The sequence below is a fragment of the Tetranychus urticae genome, chromosome 3, assembly GCF_039701765.1.
Source record: "Tetranychus urticae isolate SD_2017Ah chromosome 3, NJAU_TeUrti_SD_1.0, whole genome shotgun sequence".
NCBI classification, from domain to species: Eukaryota; Metazoa; Arthropoda; class Arachnida; order Trombidiformes; family Tetranychidae; genus Tetranychus; species Tetranychus urticae.
This window is the reverse complement of record NC_142960.1, coordinates 902,554-925,042: the sequence shown is the minus strand read 5'-3', so window position 1 is coordinate 925,042 and position 22,489 is coordinate 902,554. Positions and strand designations below refer to the sequence as shown.

At 33.0% G+C, this 22,489-nt stretch overlaps 4 protein-coding genes across 5 annotated transcripts; all 4 read right to left on the bottom strand.

The window, feature by feature from the left end:
- Positions 1 to 775: 775 nt before the first annotated feature.
- Positions 776 to 4,719, bottom strand: LOC107369115 (ionotropic receptor coreceptor Ir25a-like). Its single transcript, XM_015937036.3, has 8 exons — positions 4,568 to 4,719; positions 4,054 to 4,503; positions 3,822 to 3,991; positions 3,112 to 3,735; positions 2,429 to 2,626; positions 2,159 to 2,358; positions 1,509 to 2,098; positions 776 to 1,433 (listed from the first exon to the last, which is right to left on the bottom strand). Exons 1-8 carry the CDS (start codon positions 4,650 to 4,652, stop codon positions 973 to 975), a joined length of 2,778 nt encoding a protein of 925 aa, XP_015792522.2. The 5' UTR covers positions 4,653 to 4,719; the 3' UTR covers positions 776 to 972.
- Positions 4,720 to 10,559: 5,840 nt separating this feature from the next.
- Positions 10,560 to 13,592, bottom strand: LOC107369079 (uncharacterized). Its single transcript, XM_089269787.1, has 3 exons — positions 13,291 to 13,592; positions 12,860 to 13,140; positions 10,560 to 12,388 (listed from the first exon to the last, which is right to left on the bottom strand). Exons 2-3 carry the CDS (start codon positions 13,107 to 13,109, stop codon positions 10,980 to 10,982), a joined length of 1,659 nt encoding a protein of 552 aa, XP_089125913.1. The 5' UTR covers positions 13,110 to 13,140; positions 13,291 to 13,592; the 3' UTR covers positions 10,560 to 10,979.
- A 6-nt stretch (positions 13,593 to 13,598) lies between these two features.
- LOC107369080 (beta-1,3-galactosyltransferase 5-like) lies at positions 13,599 to 15,158 on the bottom strand. The gene has a single exon (XM_015936993.3). It carries the CDS (start codon positions 14,868 to 14,870, stop codon positions 13,737 to 13,739), a length of 1,134 nt encoding a protein of 377 aa, XP_015792479.2. The 5' UTR covers positions 14,871 to 15,158; the 3' UTR covers positions 13,599 to 13,736.
- A 145-nt stretch (positions 15,159 to 15,303) lies between these two features.
- On the bottom strand, positions 15,304 to 18,604 carry Aps (diphosphoinositol polyphosphate phosphohydrolase 1 Aps). Of its 2 annotated transcripts, none has more exons than XM_089269788.1 (5): positions 18,399 to 18,604; positions 16,506 to 17,752; positions 16,097 to 16,252; positions 15,917 to 16,001; positions 15,304 to 15,844 (listed from the first exon to the last, which is right to left on the bottom strand). In XM_089269788.1, exons 2-5 carry the CDS (start codon positions 16,602 to 16,604, stop codon positions 15,735 to 15,737), a joined length of 450 nt encoding a protein of 149 aa, XP_089125914.1. In that variant the 5' UTR covers positions 16,605 to 17,752; positions 18,399 to 18,604; the 3' UTR covers positions 15,304 to 15,734. The 2 variants fall into 2 exon arrangements, with proteins under 2 accessions (XP_089125914.1, XP_015792481.1); XM_015936995.3 differs by having other exon boundaries at positions 16,506 to 16,650.
- Between the last annotated feature and the right edge of the window lie 3,885 nt (positions 18,605 to 22,489).

The window sequence follows — 22,489 nt, the reverse complement described above, 5'->3', positions numbered from 1 at the left end:
TAAACTGTTGGTTATTTTCAACACTCAAAGATGGCGCTTCGCAAAGTTGCTCAAATTACTGTTGGATAATCCTTGTTGTTATCATAATATCCATTGAGAATCAATTATTTTTTTTTGTGTTTTGTTAATTTAAAGCGTCATTATATGTTATCTTCCGATTTGGTTAGTTACTTGCAATCAGTTGAACCACAGGTCAACCAAGAGCCCGCTTCTATTGATTTATTTACATGGTTATTCTTGATATTCACCATTACCGGTACATTGAGTTTGATTTCTCATTTCTGTTACTATTTTTATCTTATTAGTAAAATGTATCCTTTCGATATGAAAGTTGATATTCCTAAAAGCTTAACTAGTTCAACTGACAAATATAAATCTCGTCGAGAATATTTCAAAAGTCGACGCGCCAATCCATCTTACCCTTATTCACAACCTGTTAGGTCGCAATTTAAATCACTACCTTTTAAATCATCTACTTCGAATGATTCTGTTCCCATTGTTAATTCACCCAAATCTATGTTTTCTGCAAAATCAGGCATCGATTCTTTTAGAGGAAATCTTGTTCGTGAATCTTTCCTTATTGATGCTGCAGCTAAAGATAGATCTAAACTGCCTAGAACAGGCACATCAGAACTGATTCAAGCCAAGAGACTAAACAGCAAAAAATAATGAACACGGATAAAAAGATCTTTGGTTACAGTTTTCTACCAAATCACAGAGAGAAACACCAATCATCTTTGCCAATCACCGCTAATTATTCGAATACAATCCAATATTTATCATCAACTCGAATATTTTTATCTTTAATTTTCAACATGTTACAAAAATTAGTGCCAATCGAACCAGTGAAACTACTACTTTTCATTATGTTTCAGTTTGTAACACTTAGGTCAACATGATTGAATAAATGTTATATAGCCACAAATATTCGAAGAAATTGAGTCGCGATAAAATTCATTCTTTTATGGTAATTTATATCTTTTCCTTCATCTTTGGGTTGTATGGCATTGGAAAATTATAGAGTTTTGAAGATTCTTTCTTTCCAATTTCTTGTCTGAAAACATTTGATACTTTAGCTGATGACTTTCTGAATTTTTTAACGATGCAATGTTCCCAGATTAAGGTTATGCAAGCAAGAACAACACCAACAGAAATTACGATGAAAACACCACCAATATTTCTGATACTGATTCCATCACTAGCTTTCTTTGGATCTTCACAATCTGCTTTTTCAGGATTATTGCTCCACCACTTTTCCTTCAGTGATTCCAATTTACGTAGATTAAGAAGCTTCAATATAGCTGAGCTTAATTTGTCTTTCAAGGGTGAATTTTCTTGAACTGCCAATGCAATAGGCTTTCGACTAAATTCATTGCCAACTTGCTGTAAGTCACAATTTGTCATTGCAGCATAACGTATTTTGGTTGCATCAGCTATTAGCATGGAATTAAAAATTAATTTTTACATTAGATATAATTATTCATGTTTGAAAGATGCAAGAAACTTACCAAGCAATGCAAAACCTTCAGCTGAGTTTTTCGATTTTTTAACTCGAGCAACCCCTTCTTCAAAAGTTTTAGGCATTCCAGTCATTTCAATCTGTTTTAATATATTTGAATATTTTTGGGTTAAAGGGTAATCCCAGACAGTTAGTTTGCCTCTTTCCTTTTTATCTAAATTTTCATCAAGAGCCATATCTTTCCATATTTCGTAAAACTTCTTTTCAATATAAGCCATTCTTTTGAAGTAAATCATTGACAGGGTATCCTTTACTGGTGCATATCTGATTCTGTACTGTTCAACTAATTTATCAAGTCCATCAATCGGTGAATCAAGACGTGAAACTGTCAAGAAAGCAGCTAAATTAGCAGTATAAGTAGCAACCAATACAAAACCAAATATCCACCAAATGGCTGCAACAAATCGTCCCGATAAGTTGATAGGAGCTTCACCTCCACCTTGTGGTGTCAACGATGTCATACAAAACCAGAAACACTCTTTTAAATTGAAATCTCGAGAAGCATTTTGATCTTTGCGTTTATTCTTTGTGTTACGATAACTGTATGGGCTCAGTCTATCAATGATGAACATAGCAGCACTGCAAATGAAGGCAAGAAATTAGAAAAGGTTCAATCAAGAATTACTGATTACTCCTTACCAGGTGGCGAGATAACATACAAGGACTGACAACCAAACTTCATTAGTCAAGACAGTTAGAAATTTAAACATATGTGAAGGTGTTGTTGTTTTTTTCATCAGGATTGATATTCCAACGAGATCGTAATAAGGAACCGTAAAGTCTACAATCGACTCTCTTTCAGCCATAACCGTTACAGAACCTATCCCAATCTGAGCTTTCTGTAAAATCGTAGAGTAAAACACACAGTTTATTCAGTTTGAATTTCAATATATTTCAGTATTTACTTACGTCAGATTGTATCTCTCCCATTATGCCGTCCCATTTGCCGGTTGTTGGGTCTTTATCACCATATTTACCATCGGGGGATTCATATAATTCATAGTCGAACTTATCTTCTTCAGCAAGTCGATCTTGAATTGCCTCAAGTAAATCTATACAGTATCCATACCAAGTACCGTTCGGCCATCTCATCACAAAAGGTGGTTGCTATTTCAATAATTGAACACATTATAAATATAAATTTCTAATTTAATAATTGTCAAGAGTTAATCTAACACACTAGAAAATAATTAATTAATTGAGGGATTAATTTCACAAAATTGTCAGAAGTTACATTTTTAAATAAAATAACCCATCTGATGGTTACCTTGGCAATACACCTCAGTATCTGGCCAAAAGAAGATCTTAAACGAAGCTAATTAGATTTTTGCAATGACCTGTACTAATTAGCAAACATTTGCTCGTAAAATAGCTTTTTTGCTATTTCAAGAGAGTCGCAATTACTGGTACTTCACTGTAGTCGTTTTAATCTTAAAAAGGGTTAGCTAACTTTTGAATTAGAATCGATTATCAAAAGATGTAAATTTTAAATTCAAAAGTATTCTTGAAAATTGTGATTAATCTATTTTTATGATTCAACGAAATTCTTATCAGCAAATGATTGATTTAAAGCAACATAAACTTAAAAATACCTGAATTGTGACTATTCTGAATAAAGGTTTTGAAGCTGCTTGAATGGCTCCAGTTAAAATAAACCGACCCCTTGGTGGTTCTGCAATCCATTCACTGACCAGGTAATAACGAAAAGGTTGGTAATTCCATAGTTCAACTTTTGAAACTCTCATAATTATCTCTTGGTAATCAATGAATTGATCAAAACCATCTGAAAGCTGGTTAGAAAGGGGATTTGGAGTTGTTGAAGGAGATATAACGAACTGACCAAATAATCCAAAGAAACCTTCTAATGACATCTGATCTCTAAGATTTAACCCTTTTCTTTCATCTATTTGACGTGTAGTTAACGATTTGCCGCAATCAGGAAATGTTAAGTTAATTGGCCAAACATTTGTTTTCACCATTTCATCCACACTCATTAAGGTTAAACGAACCAGATCATAAATAAAGAAAGCATCAATTCTTTTTTCCTTTGAGATATTGTTCAAACCTGGTGAATGATCGTATTCAATGGACTTGACTCGTGATGGCTGATAGAGAAGGATTGATCCATGAGTGCAATTGTCACACTTTATTTGGCCTCTTCCCTTGGTAATCATGAACCAGGAATCAGCAAATCTAAACATTCCCAAACTAGAAGCCTAAATGAATAGGAAAAAGCAAAAAAGGAAAATTGAAAATCAATATCATTTTTGATTATTATAATTGTTTTTAATGTTATTTTTACCATTTCTAGAATCCTATCAATATTAGCGATTTTGGCCAAAACGAAATAATTATGGACTTTAGAAGCTTTTAATTCGTTCATTGTGTCTTCCAAGGTATCAGCGTCCAGTCGTTTAACATCATAATCAACCGTCGATTTGTCCAACAACCCAGTTAACTTATGATCTAAAACTAGAAAGACCAGGTTCAAGTAAAATTTAAATGATTTCAAATCAAGATTCTGTTCAACTTACTAAATGATTGGTCATGGAGGATGACAGCTTCTGTTATATTGTAAAGAGTTATTATATCTTGGATAATCATTGGAATCACATCACCCGGTCGATATAAATGAATAAGATAATTGTTTTCGATTGAATTAAGACGGTTCCATGGATTCTTGTTGGCTCCAAGGGAAAGACTTGTACTGACCGTTGGAGTCCCTGATAATCGCGAGTATTTTTTAATAGCAGTTGAAAATTGGCCATTTTCATTATCCACTGATTGAGGTGTAAAATCAAAGATGAGCGATGGATATTGATGCGATCGAGTTACCAGCGAGTCACAAATATCACTAACAGCTGTATTATTACTTCCTCTAATCCATTTAGTTTCACTTATTGTTATCGAAGTTAAATTTAACTGTTCCAATGCTGCATTGAATGATCTCTCAACAAACCCACCATTAGGACCAGTTACTACACCTTCAATTACCAAATATTATCAACAATTAAACATTATTAGTACAATTTTAAAAATTAAACTTACCGATGATAAAATCATTGAGATAATAAGTTAAACAATATTGCACATTAATTAATAAAGTCAGGAATAGCAAATTGATGACAATCATTTTCCTCTCTACTTGTAAGACTGTTTAAAAGATGTAATATCTTGACATTTGTTAAAATGGCGATATTGCAAGATCAATAATCTGATGGACATTAAAACAGACAGTCCATTTAACCATTGTTGAAGTATCGATTTCATTCAATTCAAATTTTATCAAAAACAAGCTCCATTAGCAACTATTGAATTGTCCAGGAATGGAGTCGAATGTAAAAGCATAAAATTAAAATATCAATTGATTGTCTTTTTTCATCTCAATAATATTACATTAATAATATTGGTTAAACCAGCAAAAGATTTATCAATTATGCAATTGTGATCATTTATAATTATTATTTACTAATTTCCAAACTAATTTCACTTTTACACTGAAAATTTAATCAATTGCATCTAATCTGGATATTGAGTCATTAAAATGGTGTCCGTTGAACAAGATTGCATCCAGTTAAGCATCAAGTTCTTGGTACTGTTAGATTCAAAGATAATCTAGTTTCAAGATATGAGCTGATTTAATCAGATGATGGATTTGCAATGATAAAATATTTACTGAAAATTGATGGTTACAAGAATGGCTTATTAACATTATGTAAGCATTTTAAGCGTAGTTGAGTTAACATTAGCATTTTATGAAGCTTATATTCGAAAGTCAAAAAATATAAAAAGGAACCAAATGTTTAGGAAAAGTATCAGTTCAGTTCAACATCTTCAATCAACAAGTTGAAAAATAAATTTGCTTTGTTTAGTTTGCTATTCATTCAACAACCAAACACTGAATATGTCTCCTAAATTATTTTGTTTTGCTTTCCTCTTCTGTTTAGTATCAGTCGTTTTTGCTGGCAAATCCGATCATGGTAACATTGTTTTATCTGGTTGTGATGGTAAAACTATCCTGTCCGGTGGTGGCAAGAAGAAGGGCGGTGGATCAATCATCATGCATGAGAATTGTCATCACCATGATAGCCATGACCATTATCAACCCGATTTCTGGGGTCACTGGAACTCACATCTCTTCTGATTGAACTCCGGTTAAAATTTTCCTTCCAAAGGAAACTTGTATATTTTCAATTGATTTGAAATAAAGAAATGTATTTTATTTGACATGAAAAATTTGACTCAAAAAAGTGAATTGTCCACAAAAATATTATATATTATAATATAAGCTCAACTATTGTTGACTGTAGACAGAATAGTTATCAAAATAATTTGCATCATAAATTTAGGCTACATTCAATTATGTTATTAAATGCTCTTAAAATAATGATCTAATAAATTGATATACAAAAGGCATTAACAATAATTTGTTTGTAGCATTTACACCTTTTAAATGAGAATACGTTTTATAGCCTGAGATACTTATAAATGATTTTCAATAAATTACTGTTGTTTCAATCTTCAATTTACTACATTTTCAGTTCTAATTATGATGATGAGCTATATTGATCGATAAATTAAAATGTCTCAATTTTAAAATGTAATGTTTCGCGAAAATCACTACGAGGACATATTGTGTCGATTTAAAGAGCTTTTATTATGCATCGGGCGTTTTTATTATTCATTACAAAGGTTTGCAGTTCTAATTCGCTAACGGTTGTTAATGCAAAAGAAACTAACGAAATCATCACATGCATGCACGAATTGACACAAATGGTCAAAATCGTGTAGAAATTGAATTCTTTGACATTCTGAGTCTGTTGGTTTGTAGGGACAAAAAAACTGAATCCTTTAATGCGATTTGAAAATTCCTCAGATGAACATTTTTCAAGAAAATCGAGGTCAAAGTGAAAACTTCGATCGTCTTTTATACAACTGTGGAGGTAGATTTTTTCATGAAACTCACTCAACTGATTTAACCTTTGATGACCATCCAGAAAATGTACTTATTTCGAGAAATAGAATTTTACTTTTTCTGCAAAACAGATCAGTTCGATTTTTAGCTAAACCGACCGCATTCTATGACCGCAGAAGTTAGAGAGCTCAAACTTATTATTTGTCAATAAAAGTTGTTACTTCACATCATGGATTAAACACTTTCAACAATTTAACAATAGTTCTCTTAATTTTGGACATTGACGTTAAAACTTTGAGCCTCAATATTTCGATAATGGCATAACCTAAAAGCATTATTCTTTCCCCAATTCAGTTCTTTACTAATTGCTAATACAATACAATCTCATATTTTTCCATTAGTGGGCTTTGGGCTTGATATTTTGACTATATATTCGTGAGAAACAGTTTATTCAACAAACTAAACTCATCTTTACCCATTTCTTGGTAAACAAACCATTTTTCTGGTTAAACTTATAAATGAAATGTAAAGATTGCTGCCGAAGACGCTAACATTTGGGTTGAGAGTTGAGACTTGATGGGATCTGTAGAGACACAAAAACTGGATCTATTAGTACTATTTAATAATTTCTCTGATGAACAGTTTTCGAGAAAATCGAGACCAAAGTTGAAACTTCGATCGTCTTTTATTCACCTATGAAATAAGATTTTTCCTTGAAACTAAATTTGCTAATGTTTATTTCGATGAACAACCAGAAAATGTATTTATTTTTAGTGATAGAACTTTTCTTTTTCTGCAAAACAGATCAGTTCGATTTTTAGCTAAACCGATCGCAATCTATGACCACAGAAGTAGGAGAGCTCAAACTTATTATTTATACATTCAAATTGTTACTCCATATCATGGACTAAAAATTTACGACAATTTAACAATAGTTCTCTTGATTTCGGCCATCGTTCTTAAAACTTTGTACCTCGATATTTCGAGAATGGCATAACCTACAATCAGCATTCTTTCCCCAATTCAATGCTACACTAATTGCTAATACAATACAATTTAATTACTTTCTATTTTTAGACTTTGGGCTTGATATTTTGACAGTTTATGTACAATAAACAGCTTATTTAACCAACTAAACTCATCTTAACCCATAACTTGATGAATAAAGCAATTTTCTGGTTAAACTTACAAATGAAATACAAAGAGTGATGCCAAAGACGTTAACATTTGAGTTGAGAGTTGAGAGTTGATGGGATTTGTAGAGACAAAAAAACTGAGTCTATTAGTACTATTTAATGATCTCTAACATGAACAGTTTTTGAGAAAATCGATGTCAAAGTTAAAACTTCGAACGCTTTTTGTCCAACTATGGACGAAGATTTTTCCATGAAAATGAATTTGCTAATGTAGATTTTGATGAACAACCAGAAACTGGTCTTACTTTTAGAAATAATATTTTCTTTTTCGGTAGAACGGACCAAGTTCGATTTTTAGTTAAACCGGCCTTGTTTTATGACCATAAGATTCAGAAAGCTGGAACTCTTTATTTGCGCATAAAAATTGTTTCTTCACATTATGAATTAAATACTTTTAATGATTTATCAATAGTTCTCATGATATTGGCCATTGGCCTTAAAAATTTGAACCTGAATATTTCGAGAATGCTTGCACCTACAGTTATCTTTCTTTTACCAGACATTAGATTTTACTATGGGCTATAATAGTATATGACTGAATACTGAACAAAATTTGAGATAATCCATCTAATAATGAAGATGCTTCTAATGCATAAGTTTTGTTTTTGATTATCATTCAACTTTATAAATAAAGTCTCAAATCTGACAACATAAGATATACAACGCTATAACTTTTTTTGTAGAATCTTGAATGCATTTATATTTCAATATATTATTCCTTATAATAGAATCTAATGTTTAACCAAGAATGATGACTTTAAGATAAGCCATTCTCGAAATATAGAGGCTCAAAGTTGCGAGGCCAATGGCCAATATCAAGAGAACTGTTTATAAATTGAAAGAAACATTTGATTCATAATATGAGCAGACAATTTTTATGCATAAAGGAGGAGTTGTAGTTCGCTAACTATTACGGTTACAATAAGTAGTTAGTTTAACTAAAAATCGAACTTGTTCCGTTCAACAGAAAAAGAAAATATTAACTCTAAAAGTAAGACCAGTTTCTGGTTGATAATCAAAATAAACATTAGTAAATTTAGTTTCAAGGAAAAATCTTCGTCCATAGTTGAACAAAAAGCGTTCGAAGTTTTAACTTTGACATCGATTTTCTCGAAAACTGTTCATAATAGAGATCATTAAATAGTACTAATAGACTCAGTTTTTTTGTCTCTACAAATCCCATCAACTCTCAACTCTCAACTCAAATGTTAACGTCTTTGGCATCACTCTTTGTATTTCATTTGTAAGTTTAACCAGAAAATTGCTTTATTCATCAAGTTATGGGTTAAGATGAGTTTAGTTGGTTAAATAAGCTGTTTATTGTACATAAACTGTCAAAATATCAAGCCCAAAGTCTAAAAATAGAAAGTAATTAAATTGTATTGTATTAGCAATTAGTGTAGCATTGAATTGGGGAAAGAATGCTGATTGTAGGTTATGCCATTCTCGAAATATCGAGGTACAAAGTTTTAAGAACGTTGGCCGAAATCAAGAGAACTATTGTTAAATTGTCGTAAATTTTTAGTCCATGATATGGAGTAACAATTTGAATGTACAAATAATAAGTTTGAGCTCTCCTACTTCTGTGGTCATAGATTGCGATCGGTTTAGCTAAAAATCGAACTGATCTGTTTTGCAGAAAAAGAAAAGTTCTATCACTAAAAATAAATACATTTTCTGGTTGTTCATCGAAATAAACATTAGCAAATTTAGTTTCAAGGAAAAATCTTCGTCCATAGTTGAACAAAAAGCGTTCGAAGTTTTAACTTTGACATCGATTTTCTCGAAAACTGTTCATAATAGAGATCATTAAATAGTACTAATAGATCCAGTTTTTGTGTCTCTACAGATCCCATCAAGTCTCAACTCTCAACCCAAATGTTAGCGTCTTCGGCAGCAATCTTTACATTTCATTTATAAGTCTAACCAGAAAATTGGTTTGTTTACCAAGAAATGGGTAAAGATGAGTTTAAGTGGTTAAATAAGCTGTTTCTCGCACATAAACAGCCAAAATATCAAGCCCAAAGTCCACAAATAGAAAGTAATGAGATTGTATTGTATTAGCAATTATTAAAGAACTGAATTGGGGAAGGAATAATGCTTTTAGGTTATACCATTCTCGAAATATTGAGGCTCAAAGTTTTAACGTCAATGTCCAAAATTAACAGAACTATTGTTAAATTGTTGAAAGTGTTTAATCCATGATGTGAAGTAACAACTTTTATTGACAAATAATAAGTTTGAGCTCTCTAACTTCTGCGGTCATAGAATGCGTTCGGTTTAGCTAAAAATCGAACTGATCTGTTTTGCAGAAAAAGTAAAATTCTATTTCTCGAAATAAGTACATTTTCTGGATGGTCATCAAAGGTTAAATCAGTTGAGTGAGTTTCATGAAAAAATCTACCTCCACAGTTGTATAAAAGACGATCGAAGTTTTCACTTTGACCTCGATTTTCTTGAAAACTGTTCATCAGAGGAATTTTCAAATAGCACTAAAGAATTCATTTTTATTTCCCTACAAACAAACAGGATCTAAATTTCAAAGAAATTCATTTTCACACGATTTTGCCCATTTTTGTCAACTTATAAATGATGTGATCAATAAATAAATGTGATCATTGTGTTAATTTTGTTTTTTTAGTAGCAACCCTCACTAACAGTTGGTGTGACTGATTCCGGACTTGAACCATAAGCTTACTTGAATTGAGGAATCATAAGTTCGAAATCTTAAAGCCATTAAAAGTCATTTTTTGTCACTAAAGTCCATCAATTCGAACAAGACCATGCGGTGATATAAAATTGCATTTAAATTTCATACAAACCTCTAAATTTATGGTTCAAGTCTTGGATCTGTAGCACAAGTTATTTGTGAGTTATGGCAAACCATTGTGTAAATTATAAATGATCAGAAATAAGAACGAAAAGAGTGTTTTAATTTAACATGTTTAATGCAATTTAACAAAGTCTACATTTATAAAATATTATTTCGATTATCGTTAACATTTGTAAAATAATCAACAATTGAACTTGCATATCCTTTTTCCGATGGTTTATTTACCTCAAACTAAAGATCATTGCAATACAATTTTAATAAATTTTGGCAAAATATAACTTTGAAGGTAAAATCACTGATTGTACAATTGTGTCCCGGTAATAATATTAAGTTAATATTACTAAGCTTGAAAATATTTGCTAGAAATATGCAAATTTTAAAATCTGGTTAAGGTTACTTCTGGTGTCAAAATGTCTAAAATCATTTTATTTTCATAAAGTGGCTAAAAAACTAAAAATCATTCAAATTTGCTTTACTGAAAAGCTATGATAACAAGTTTATTTGCTTTAATTTTTGCTAGTTTGCACTTGAACTTGGCCTTGTTCCTTGGCCTGATCCATTATTGCCTGAACTCCGACCATCATTATCATTGACTCCTTCACGTCGATCATAAGCGATCTTTCTCAGTTTTTCAACTTCATTCTCTAAAATATTAACTTTAGCCAAAAGCCTCATGTTTTCCTGTTCAAGGACCTTAACTTTAACATGAGTTTCATGCTCTTTGATTCGTCGAGACTCTCTTGACCGTTTTGCTGATTCGTTGTTTCGTCTTCTTCGCTCCCAATAGGCATCATCTTTACAATTATCAGGTATTGGTTGAGGTTGTCTTTTTGTTTTCTTCAAATTCGAAATTAATAATGAAGATTGTGATGAACCAATATCCGATAATGGACTATGCTCATAAATTGATTGAGGAGTTGGAGTACCAGCATCGCTACCAGTTTCAGCCGAAGTAGAGTCACGACCGTTTGTCCCACCTCTGTTATTTCCTTCTTCAGCTCCGGTCAATCCATTCCAAATGTGATTTCGACTTGAAATGATGGTCGGAGGAGAAGCTGAGTGTTCACCAGTGTTATGAAAATTATGGATTGGCAAATCTGTTGACGCTGAAGCTCCTAAGCTCGGTGATAATGGAGATTGGTGGCCACTTCCACTGTGCGAAATACTTCGAAATGTATGCGAATGATTACCAGAAGCACCAGATGAAAGTAAATCTCTATCTTGCATAGTTGAAGCGCCATAGGTTGGATAATTGGCGTGTAAATGGTGATGGTGTGAGTGATGGGAAGAGTGGGAATGGGAATGGGAAGGATGATGAGAATGGTGAGAGTGATGATGGTGTGAATGATGATGATCGTTGCTTACTACATTTGGATTTGAAGTGACTGTTGGACTTGTTGCTGTTATCATGGGATGTTTGATGGTTAACCCTAATGACACTTGGTCCGAGGGTGAGGAGCTAAAGGTTGCATGATGATGACTGTGATGGTGAGCTGTTTGAGGTTGATGTGAATGAGCTGAGGTTACCGGTGAATTTGCATGTCCATGATGATGTGATGAATGATGGTTTGATTGGTGGTGATGGTGGGAATGAGAGTTTTGATGATGATGGGCAGGATGTAACACATGATGATCATGATGTCCATGATCAGACAGTTCAATCGATTTATGGCCATTTATGGGAGTCTCGCTGTTGCTGTTATTTTCATTTCCATCGCCATTATTGATATTAAGAGTATTGTTGCCCGTACTGGAATTACCATCATTATTGTGTGATTTACTTTGATTGCCATTGTTGTTAGAGTTACCACTTGTGACTACACCACCATGATTAGATATCAACTTATCTTCTCGCGAAAGATCAATTCCAGAATTAAGATGGCTGTTACTTTCATGATCATTCCCGTGATAACCATGTTTATGAGCTTTCAATAAAAAGTAGACAACCATTAGACATACAATACTTAAGCTGGTAAGGTACAAATATTTAAAAGATCAACATTTATCAATTACTAGGAAAACTCTCGCAAAATGAAAAGTTACGATAATTCAAATAACATCACCTTGAACAACTAATCAAAAGTCAAAAGCCAAAAAGCCAACAAGATAAGTCAAGGGTTAATTTTGGCTTTTTTTTGTCTCATTGAAATGTATCTGAACCAAAATGGCTTTTCCTAAATCTGGTTAAAAACCTAAACCTAAAAAGTGCAACTTAGCTTTTATTCAAGTTTGCTCAGCGAAACTTTGGTGCAAGAAGTTTATCTGATAATTTCCAGTGTTTCAAAATGCTCATGGTCAACATGTTTGATCAGAAGTTCATTCAACATTATTTATGAAACGTGTTCTCCGTGTGGTTCAATGTAATTTTACACTGAATTTGTTTCGTTTATACTTACTGGTATATGGATTGAGAGCCCAATTATCATGGTGAGAATGATGATTAGAATGGTGATTAGAATGATGATTAGAGTGATGATTGGAGTGATGATTAGAGTGGGGATTTGAATGATGATTGGCATGATGAGCTTGATGATCATCGCTGTTGTTGTCGTTAGACATTAAATGATGGTTTGCTGGTGGCGATCGCTTGGACTGGTTATTAACCTGTAAGCTTCGGGAAAGAGTTGTACTTTTATATTTAGCCATGTTGACGAGAAGTTAGTTCACGATTAGTCTACTGATAATGATGATGATGATATTTACAATGTTATCCGAGATGAAGCCAAGGGTAAGGAAGAGAAAGGTAAGAAAAAAGAAACGACGAAAGATTAAAGAAGAAAACAAATAATTAAAATAATAACAACAGGAATGGTATTGGTGATCTAACGTTACGAATGATTTGATTGATGATTGTAATGGAGGTGACAACGACAGCAACAACCAACAAGAATCACAACAAGAAATTATGGAGACAAGGGCACTTTTGTGTAATTCAATATAATCATAGTTATCGGTTTATTTGTTAATGATGTTTCATTGTATTACGTTTGGTTGAATATAAACTGCACAACATTAGGTGGATGAAAAAGACTAATTGATAAAATGATGATGAGTGAGAGGAAGATAGATAGTGAAAGAGAGGAATGATAAAGTTAAATGAAATAAATGAATGCTGATTGACATTGATTAACTTACTGTTACCACCGATAAATTATCTTATAAAAAAAAAGTCAAGTATTATAAAAAACAAATAATCTCAACATTTAACCATAAAGGAGGGAACATCAGTTTTTTCATGAATCACATTAATCTCTGATATTCGTAGTTGAACCTTTATCCAATATGTAATTCAGCGATTTCTCCGGCAGATTTCAATGGAACCAGATCTGACCTTTCTATTGGTTCTGTTTTTTTCTTGTCAAATGGATCCAACCATGTAAGACAGCAGTCACAGTGTTTTTTGTGTTTATCACAGTAAGAGTAACGCTCCAAGCTGATACTTAACAAGTCTTTAGAAGAAACGCTAACCATGTAAGGCCAAACATGATTATGCTTCAATCGAGTCCAATTTCGTACAGTATCTAGATTAATGTTGAAAAATTGGTTTATGGAGTAAAAGTAAATGTCCGTTAATTTGGATCGAAGCATTCCAGTTACATAAATATCATCAATCCAGAACATCGGAGTGTCTTTTATTTGATTGAGAAGTAAGTGAATCACATCGATGGACGTTATATAACCCCAACCAGAGACAAATGTGGGGTAAAAATCATCACCATATTCACTTGAATCGACATACCATTTGCTTGTTTTATCACGAATCACTGGTGATCTGGGCATCACGTAACCAATGATCATTTTAATTGGAGTTCGAACCAGAAATGGATCCATTGAATAAGATGGAAACTGAGAATCAAGATAATCACTGATGAAGGTATAATTGAGAAGGACATCATCATCCATCTTGAGAATGAATGAAGCCAATGGACAGTATAAAGCAGCCCAAGTTAGACCCATTATATGTTTTCTTGTCAAATTTCGATAGGAATCCAGAAAAGTTCCTTGAACAATGTCTCCAAATTGTTTGGATTCCTTGGCAATCTGTTGATTGGTTGCATTGTCACGGGATCCTAATAGAAAGGTGAAACAATAATTTCCCGGTGTATAATGGCGTAAAAGGTTTCGACTCTCTATGTTGACTGGATCACTATGGATGAGTAAAACTATTGTAGCCAATCCAAATTGTGGACATCGGTCACTGTTCCTGACAAGAAAATCACCAAATATCCAATCCTCCGTGTGATTCAAGTATTCATAATTGTTGTCTAATCCATGATTGTTGATCCCATTGTAATCAAGAGTAAACAAGCGAATAGGAATAAAAGTCCAAATGAAAAGAGACAATGTAACTGAAGTAAGAGGAAATATGAAAATCAGCTTTGATTGTCTTGAAAGGAATCGATACATCACGCAAATCAATGGCTTTCATGGTTGATCATTAGTTGTCCAGTCAATGTTTCATTGTGAGCTTAAGATCTTCCAGTTTTGTCGTCTCATGTGTGTTAATCAGTGGTGTGGTTTAATCCTTATTTGGCTTAATAAGAGTGGGTAGCTTGAAAATCACTATTTAGGTTACTGATTACTCTACAAGTATTAATGTAAATGTTTACATGTTTAGATCGATAATGTTGACTTTCAACTTTGGTTGAATTGATTGTATTATTAATCGATTAAAACATTTATTTCAATAGTATTTTTGCTTTGAATTATATTTCATTCAGAAATATAATATTGTTTTTTAACAGGTTAACATGTAATTGTACCCAATACTGGTCATTGGAATAAAAAATGTGATCAAACTCAATCAATTACTCAAATAAATATCGATAGTTTTAAAATGTAAGGTGATAACCATTTTACATCAACTGGTCAATTTAATATTAAGTTTGAAAAAAAATCAAGTCAACTAACTAACTCAAATTGAACATCTCAGGGTATCTCATTCAGAATTGATGTATTGTACACTGTCAGGACATTTGTACATTCATGCAATATCATACTTGTTATATCAATGTTTTCAATTAATAAACATTAGAAATTGAAAAATCTTGATAACAGGATACAGAATATTTAGGTACAAATAAAGTAATAGTCTTTGTAATGATTCAGTCTAAAGTCAGAAAGAGTATAAAGCAGTAAAAATGATCGTTTCCGATTATATTTCCAATATGGGGACGTGAAAGATGGTTAAATTTACGTAAACGAGTGAATCTTGATCATGAGTGTCCATGTAGATGGCTATAAAGGACCCAGTCCGATTCCACAGTTTCATCAGTTTGCCTTGTCTTTAATCAGCAGCTTAATGTAATTACTTTCAATTGGTTTATGTGAAGATAGTTCCTCAATCGCTTCATCCAAGGTAAACCAACATCTGCGACGACCTGTAGGATGGAGAAGGAAATAATTATCGTTAAATATGTGAATAGTTTTGAATAATTAAGTAGTTTTTTAACCTATGGCAGTGGAATCTTCCCATTCTTGGAGCTCCTGGGTAACAGCAAGTATGTAAACATCAGTTCGATGTTTCCTTTCACGGTTCTGTTGATAAATATAAAAAAATCAATAAAACAGTTAAGAAATTTGGAAACATAAAACTGGCTGGTTACCAAAAAGGAGAGTTTATGATTATTTACCTCAAAAGTACCTAAACATCTTATTATGTCACCTTTAACTCCAGCCTCTTCAATAACTTCACGAACTGCTGCCTCACGTGAATCTTCATGGGGTTCAAGACCTCCACCAGGAACAACCCAGCGATCCTGTGAGCTACTACTTGTGACAAGAAGAACCTAAAAAGGAACGAAAATGCAAATTTGTTAGAAAAAAGGAAAACAATTTTGATACCATAAACATGATTTCAATTTTGACATTTGTTAAATTAACAGGTCAAACTGATGATTCAAATTCAAGAACAATGGAAACTAAATTAATGGCTTTTGTTTTGGAAAAATCAATATCATGATGTGACATTTAAATAACATGCTCATGATATAATGACAAGAGCCACCAAAAGAATTGATTAACAATAAATAAATTACCAACCTCATTTTCAAGTTCATTCTTAACACAGAGACAAGCTGCTCTCCTTCTGTAGCCTTCATCATCGTAAATCCGAGTTTGGCGAGGTTTCGTTTTGACCATTGAGTAGCTTGACCACCTTTTGAATGTACAGTTGATTAATGTGATCCTATTGAAGGATTAAAGAGGATCACCTTAAGTACACAAAGATATCAAGTTGATTGAAATCAGCTACATATAGCTTGAAATTGTTGAAGATGTGTTGGTTAGCGGGAGAAACAAAAAAAAATAAAGTTAAGTGTATAACAGATGGTAAATGTTGAGGACAAAGGTTCACTGCAAATTTCATGAAATCATATAATCCAAATAATCGATCAGGTAAATGGAATAAAAACAAACCAACAGAACAGGAAAAATATGGGAAAATGAAGAAAACAATCGAGAGAGATCGAGAGCAGGGAGAACTAGAGGTTGAGGTAGAAAAATAATACACAAGTGGTCAGGGTTAAGTTAACAAAATTGCAGATTTTTTTCATAGTCGCCCTCTAACAGTAAATGAAAGTAGTTGACTGTTGGTGTCGAAGAGGTAAAGATCGACATGACTTGTGTCATCTGAGACAAAAGACGGACATCAGGTGAACAATCACAATCAGGAGATATCACAGATCAGAGGATCCACAGGAGCAATACCGGTAATTATATATTACCATGAATAAACAGTTGAATGATATTGTTGATTCTGGTAACTGTGTGTGATGAATCCAGATTGTTTTGGTGAGCATACATGTCTTCAGTGGTGAGAAGAAGATAAATGGAAAGAAAGTGAGGGTGAAGACAGCAAAAAAGAGACCAAGGAAAGAGAAGATGAAGAATAAGAAATGGAGTGAATCAAGAAAGGAACCAAGTGAGAGTATAAATCAGACAGAAAGGCGGATTAGACAAATTGACAAGGTTTCATCTACGTTGAATAAATTGAAGATAGAGATGATAGAGAAGACTGAAATTCATTTTGAAAGAATGAAATGTGTGATTTCGAGCAAAATGGCTGAATTGTTGAAGAGACAGACTAGCTGGATACAAATCCTATTGTTGACAAAGAAACTCTGTTGAAATTTTGTATTCACTTCAAGGATAGTGTGACTACGATCATGATGCCTTTTAGACTTGGATTCACAATTGATAATCACTGTTTTGCTTCTCTGTTGGCCTGATCTTGAATGGGTTTCCTCTCTTTCCATCATAGTGTAAATATTGAAAGAGGCTGCGGTAAACTGAGAAGATAGAAGAGTTAGAGAATGAATTGAAATGATTATCATTAAGATTTATGCGGAATGCAATGGCGCCCATCAACCAGAGACTTAAAGTTTGTTACAGATTTTTGGCAACGTTTTTGTACTTTTTTATTCCTGGCCTCAACTTCAACTTATTAGAGATATTACTACCAAGATTACTGTTTTGCTTAACGATAATTAAAATGACGTTGCAACCGTAACCATTTCGAAAGAATGACAAGAAGGCAATTAGCATATTGGATGGATAACATCTACAAGGTAAAGGTTTTGTTTGTAAACAGTCAATTTGGCAAACGGCAATCTAAAGACATGATTAAACTTGATTCACTTTTAAACATTTCCAGTCTTTCTCGTGATTTTTATCTAGTATCAAGGTGCGAATAACAATAGGTGTAAACCACTGGTTAATAACCAACTTTTGTGTTCCCAAGAACTTTACCCAAATAAAATGCATCGATGGATGTTCAGAGATAGTTATGCAAGTTAAAAAAAGCCAACTTATTGATCGTTATTAATTGATTTTCACTAAATTTACTATTATAAATTAAATCCAGTTCGAATTTTAGTTGACTGAACGTAAAAAGTCAACAAAAAACCTTTGTTGAATGTGGAGCTTTGTACTTACCTAGATTCAAGCATAAGCTTTGTTAAGATTGCAGAAGATGAGATCGATGTAATTTTCTTTCGAAGATAGTTAAAGACTGTGTTCCTGATAAAGCAATAAAAGATTTGTAGCTAAAAGCTTAAAAGTTAATTCAACAATCAAAACGAGAAACAAAACGAACAAAACTAAAAAAGTTGAGAAAGAAACTGGAGTTTATGGCTTGTTTAAGTCAACTCCCGCCTAAAAAGCTATCTTTTCTGGTTAACCCTTTAAACGCGGTCAATTCAATTTTACTCTAGGCGCCTAATGATGCTGCTTTGATCAATCAAAGAGATTAACAGTTAAAATAGAGAGATTTATTAATTTGGTATCTTATCACGTATTTAATTCAACAATGAAGTTGACTCAAAATTAATCAATATGTAACAATAAATTCTGAGAACTCAAAGATTAGATCATAATTGAAGGACTTATTTGAAAGCAGAAAAACCAAAGTTACAAATGGGTTAAATTTTACAGATTACGCATAAATTAATTGATAAATTTTGGTTCAACAATTCACTAACAGTTTTGATTGGGTAACAATAGATGGCGTATGAAGACTTCAAATTGATTCATTTTGAACGTTTTTTACACCGTCTTAAACTACAGGATTGAAAGGTGAATTGAAAGGAACTCCTAATTTTTTATGTATTTCAATTTAATATTATGCAATAATAGAACTAAAATTGATTACAATGTTTGTCCTTAATCATAGCAAGACTATTGCTAAATATGATTCGGCTTCATCGGTGAGTGACCTTGTTGAAAAAATATTTTCATTGCCTGTTTTTTATCCCATAGTTACATTTTTATATTTATAGCACAGTTTCCTATCTTTAGGAGGTGTTAACTAAAGCCATCGAGACTTCGCTTGAAAAAAACAAGCTTGAGAAAGAGTCCCTCTGAAAGAAAAAATAGAGATCTTCAAGAAAGTTTAGTTCAGGCCGATCCAGTTGGATCAAAGTAGCGTTACGAGCTGCTAGCTGCAACCATGCTTGGTCAGGGAAAAACTGTTTTCCAAGCAGGAATGTTGACGGATTTTTTAGGAAGAGGCTATGGTTGATGTTACTCTGTCCTGTGTTCATGGAAGTATTCGGGCTCACAACATAGTTCTTAGTGCTTGTTCATCACTTCAAGAATATTTTCAATAAATTTTTCAGTACATACCAATATCCAGTTGTAATCATGAAGGACATAGAGTTTGCCGATCTTAGAGCTATCGTTGAATTAATCCACAGAGGTAAAGCTTCAGCTTTTCAAAGTGCTGAGAGTCTTGAAGTGAAAGGTTTAAAAAAATAAAAGGTACATCGATAAATATATCGTTTCTAGCAACACTGGATACATTTTCACAACACAAGTATTCATAGAAAACTTCTTTACATTTTTGGAGAGTTTCTTCAACATTTAGACCATCAAATGCTTTACCGGGCGTTTTTTCATTTTACCCTTTCATACAGGCATAACTCACGCGCATTTGCTGCTACAGACCTCAAACTTGAACCATCAGTTTATTCAGACTGTGAAATCGTAAGATTACACGCTCAAGGTTATTCAAGGTGAATTCTTTATTTGACCTCTAATTGACATTGACATTTTCTGAAACCGAAAAATTTTTCTGACCGCGCAATGTTAGTCACATGTTCGTAACTCTTACTATTGGAAAAATAAATGTATTGTAATTAGCGCAAAAAGGTGAGGAAAAGAAAGGTAAGAAAAAACGACGCAATGTTTCGATGTTAAAATAATGAAGATACGATAATAAAGCTTTGTAATAAAAGATCAAAAGTTAATTCAATCAAAAAGGTAGAAGAAACGAACAAAAATAAGGGGAAAAAAGTTGAGAAAAAACTGGAGTTCAAGTTAACTCCCGCTTGGAGTTAAAACGGCCGCCGACTAAAAGCTATCTTTTCTGGTTAACCCTTCAACCGCGGTCGATTCAATTTTACTCTATGCGCCTAATGATCTTGCTTTGACCAATCAAAGAGATTAACAGTTAAAATAGAGAGATTTAGGCTGCTTTGGTCTTTATCCTTTGATGATGCCTTTATGGATATGTCTAACCTGAAAGATGTTATTGCTTCAGCCAAGCAAGCTAGTGATCCTTATGCCAATTGGGAATCTTTTGATGATGAATTTAATTCATCGCTGGATGCCTCTGCTCTAAGTAAATCAAGTCGATCAAACCACAAACCTCAAGTCAAGGTGGAAACTCATTTGGTAGTCCATCTTCAGGCTCCTTGGGTAACTCATTTTCAAGTTCAGGAGCTGGATTATTTACCAGTCCACAAATCAATCAACTTTCTGACTCTTTTGGTAATTCATCAGCTGGTTCTAGGGCTGCAGTAAATAATCAAATTAATTTTGCCAACGTTGCATCAGCCAATAGCTCAGTTGCTAGTCCATCGGTCAGGGTTTTCGGAAGCCCTGCAAATAATTCAATCTCTGCTAATCAATTGCCTGCTTCAGTCACTTCAAGTCCCGCAATTAGTTCAATAACTAATTCAGCAACTCCAGTTTCGAGTCCATACAATGGAAATGGTGCTAACAACAATAATCCAAGTAATTGGTGGTGAGATTGGACTATCAAACAAGCCGTCCGCTAATCCATTTAATGGTTCATCAGAAGCTAAATATTTGAGCTTCTCTGTAGTTCAGCCACCAGAAACATTTGCACCTCCATTGCCATTACCTCAACGTAAACTTCAATCTCGCACTTCATCATTAAAAGGCTTTAATTCACCAGGGAATGAAGTTTATATAAATAATCGCCAACCACAACAACAACAACAACACCCAAATTATCAAAAATTCAATTTATCAATACTCAACCAAATCTAGGTACGTCTCAATTATCTGTAAATCCTGCAGCTTCAACTATTAGTGCATCCAGTTCGTCAATGTATGATCCATTCGATTGTGCTTTCGTTACTTCAACTCTTCAATTAACCGATGCCTCAAGAACCTCAAATCTTTCACCTCGACATGATGAAAGCTCAAGTCCAAGGCCTGGTTTAACGGAAGGATCTTATTCAGCCAGTGATCACTCAAGAAGCAACAGTAACATTGGTGATGATCGATCATCTGAAATTTCAATGCATCGATCTGGTAATACTTTAGAAGAAAGCAAACTTAGTCGCACATCTTTATCTTATTCCTCTGACTCTATTCCTGCAAAAAGATTGAACTTCTCAAATAGTTACGAACCTGGTAAACACCTTGATAGATTTTCAACCCCACTCTCAGCATTTGGTGATTCAATGGGAAAACCTTTTATCAATCAAAAGCCAGAAATGAAATCTGGTGAAGGATTCAATCTAACGGTATATTCAGCTGGTGAACCCAATTTGAACAAACTTCAAATCAACTCCTCAACCCACCAATTCACTACCAATTTTCTTTTGGGTAACAATAGATGGCGTATGAAGACTTCAAGTTGATAAAGATTCATCCAACAATCAATTGTAATTACAAATTAACAGTTGAAGTTTTTTGTTGATTTATTTCATTAATTACATGAAATTGATTGCTCGAGATTGTAAAACAATAATTTGTGAATTTCTAAGAGTCCAAGTAATAATTTAATTGATAAATCATTAGAATTGCTTGATTATTTGAAATACACGAATTGAATAGGAAAATCAAAAGTTTGATTTAATGGAATAATTTTACCATTTCTATAAAAAATATTTAATGATTGAGGAAAATTTAATCACTGTGAATTAGTAGACCATTAATGATTTAATGTTTAATACGATGCAAGCATAATTAAACTGAAATTTGACTCTTAATGTAATCATTATTTACAAATTAGTATTGAATCAGATAGTCAATCCTTGTTAATTAGGACAATAGATGAGCAATAACAAACAAAAAAAAATGATTATCGCTATTCAACTGTAAACATTTGGATAAGCTGCGATCTTTCAAGAGTCAAACTATCAGACTTGCAATTAAACCTACCACTCAGTTGATTATCAATATTCAATTGTAGCCAAATTAAAGCTTTAATCTATTGATTGAATGTAATAATTGAAGTGAAATTTATTTCACGATTTCCTGAATTCCTTAAA